This window comes from Marmota monax, unplaced genomic scaffold (assembly GCF_021218885.2).
Source record: "Marmota monax isolate L192 unplaced genomic scaffold, Marmota_monax_Labrador192_F-V1.1 WCK01_AAM20220418_F8-fsc00460, whole genome shotgun sequence".
In the NCBI taxonomy this organism is placed as follows: Eukaryota; Metazoa; Chordata; class Mammalia; order Rodentia; family Sciuridae; genus Marmota; species Marmota monax.
Window position 1 is genome coordinate 383825 of NW_026692817.1, and position 2666 is coordinate 386490.

At 35.8% G+C, this 2666-nt stretch overlaps 1 protein-coding gene across 1 annotated transcript; it reads right to left on the reverse strand.

Annotated features, from left to right (window-relative positions):
* Nucleotides 1–225: 225 nt before the first annotated feature.
* Nucleotides 226–1110, reverse strand: LOC124095311 (olfactory receptor 2J3-like). The gene has a single exon (XM_046448459.1). It carries the CDS (start codon nt 1108–1110, stop codon nt 226–228), a length of 885 nt encoding a protein of 294 aa, XP_046304415.1.
* Nucleotides 1111–2666: the final 1556 nt, after the last annotated feature.

Here is a 2666-nt window from a genome sequence, read left to right on the forward strand (position 1 = left end):
TGGGTTCTCCAGAGTTGAATGCTATTTAGGTAGATTATGTTTTAATCATGTATGTTTAGAAGAACTCTGTGGCCTGCTAAGAGTATGTGTTGAGTGACTAAGGTGGATGAATGGATGGATGGATGAACCATTGATGAAGAGATGCATATTACACTATGAATGTCAGAGTCATACAGGTTATTCTCTCCCCATTAGTCTCTTACCTGCCCCTCTTACATCTTTGTTTCAGAGGGTATAGATGAGTGGGTTGAGGCTAGGGTTGACAACAGTATAAAACAGAGCAATGAACTTGCCTCGGTCTTGAGAATTTTCTGTTGGTGGCTGGAGATACATGCACATGACTGGAATGAAAAAGAGGGAGACCACCATAAGATGGGCTCCACATGTCCTGAAGACTTTCTGAAGTCCAGTAGTTGACTGAATCCTCAGTACTGCCCGAGCAATGGCACCATAGGATGTCAGAATGAGATCGAGAGATATGATAACAACAATAGAGGTTGTGACCATGATGATCATCTCATTAGCATGAGTATCGAAACAGGATAATTGCAGGAGTGCTGGTACTTCACAGAAGAAGTGATCCACTTGTAGATGTCCACATAGAGGTACCCAGAGAATAAAGAGAGAATGAACTGCTGACTTGGTAAAACCACATACCCAAGAAGCCACAGCAAGCAAGTGGCAGAGTTGAGGGTGCATGAGGACAGTGTAATGCAAGGGTTTACACACAGCCACATAATGGTCATAGGACATCACCACCAACAAGATACACTCTGTTGTTCCCAATGCAAGGACGAAGTAAAGTTGAGCCATGCAACCAGCATAAGAAATGGTCTTCTCTGGGCCCCACAGGTTCACCAGCATTTGTGGGATAGAGCTGGTAGTGTAGCAGAGATCCAGAAAAGAGAGATTTGAGAGAAAGAAATACATAGGAGTATGGAGATGGGAATACAGGTAAGACAAGATGATAATGAACATGTTGCCTGTCAATGTCATCAGGTAGAATATCAAGATCAGCACAAAGAAAACTACTTCCAATTGAGACCAATTAGAAAATCCCAATAGAATGAAGTGATCTTCAGAGGTACCATTGAATTTTTCCATCGTCATTTGTTTTCTGTTACCTGAGGGAAACAATTTCATAAACACACATACACATACACACACACACACACACACACACACACATCATAAAACGTGATTCACAAACTGTAAGGATACATGAAGGAGTAACAAAAGTATTTTGAATGTCCGACCACTGTTTACTACTAGCATCATTTTCCCATATCCCTTTTCAAAGAACATGTGAATGTTCAATAAATATATGAAAATATGTTTAATATCTCTAGAAATTAGATAAATGGAAATTAAAACTACACTGAGATTTCATCTCATTCTATTCAGAAAAATATGAACCACTGAACCTGAATACTTTTTTCTCTAGGACAATGATATACGTAGTATTTAAATTGTCAACATAAGCTTTATCACCTACATACTTTAAATTCCTCAATTTAGAGAAGAATTATTAATATTTAATGAAACTAATAAATATATTTTTTATTTAATATTCTATACATATTGAATCTTATGTTCCTTTAAAAATAGTCTATATTTCATAAATATTTATGAATCTTAGGTGAATCTTTTTCATCTGTTAGTCTTCAGTTTTGTATCAGAACCATAAGTAGTGGTTTTTGTTATATAGTTGCAGTAATAATACAGAGTAGCCCAGCACTGTAGTAATACACAGTAGCCCAGCATTAAATATCTCTTTTTCTCTCTGAAAACTCCCCTTTTTCCAACTTACCACACAATTCAGTTGTCCTCCAATGGACAATTTTATTTTTCTCTCATACTTACCAGTTATCTATGGCAGGGAAAAAAAATCATGTTAGAGCCACTTGTGATTTATTGGTATGTAGGGTCTCTTATTCTCTCATATTTTGTAAATGCAACTCCTGAGGAGATAATGGATTGATTGGAAACAAGAAAATGTGGAAAAAATTAGTTTGTTCCTCAAATTACAAGACCCTAATAATTTTTAATATTGCTAATGTAAAGAGTTAAGAACTCGTTATCCTAATTCTTACTAAAAAATCAGTAACCATCCAGGATAACCAGTCATGACATTTTTAAGAGAACTTTTAAAAAATATATAACTGGATCAAAACCAACAATACTCCAATAGTAAATCATGAAGATTCCTTCACTTAGAGGTTACTGCCAATTGAGGGATGATAAAAATTTTCAGGAGATTTAAACTTTTATTTTTCCTTAGAATGAGAAGTAGGGTCCCAAATGTTATGCTTTCTCTGTAATTTTCTGTTTTCTGTAGTTGTCCCCATGACTTAATGGATTAACCAGAACTAAGTGGGAGCTTTCAGATGACTTTATAGCATGTTAAAGATGGTTCACGCATAAAGACAGATAAAAAGGGGTATAAAGGGAGGGACAAAAAAATAAAAGCTTCAAGTAGTGAAAAGGCACAGATTTCATGATTCCTTTTTCTTCTTAGTAAAGAGTGGGGAATAAACACCTTATCAAAATTAATTTTGTGAGCTGAGGATATATTCATTGTATGGGCATCAGCACTATAGAAGGAAAAGTGGTTGCTTTTCCCCATCCCTTTTGCCACAAATCAACATTTGATGATTCTGATCATA

Excerpts from the sequence above, each read along its gene's own strand:
- LOC124095311 (XM_046448459.1), bottom strand. The coding sequence starts at position 1,110 with ATGACGATGGAAAAATTCAATGGTACCTCTGAAGATCACTTCATTCTA.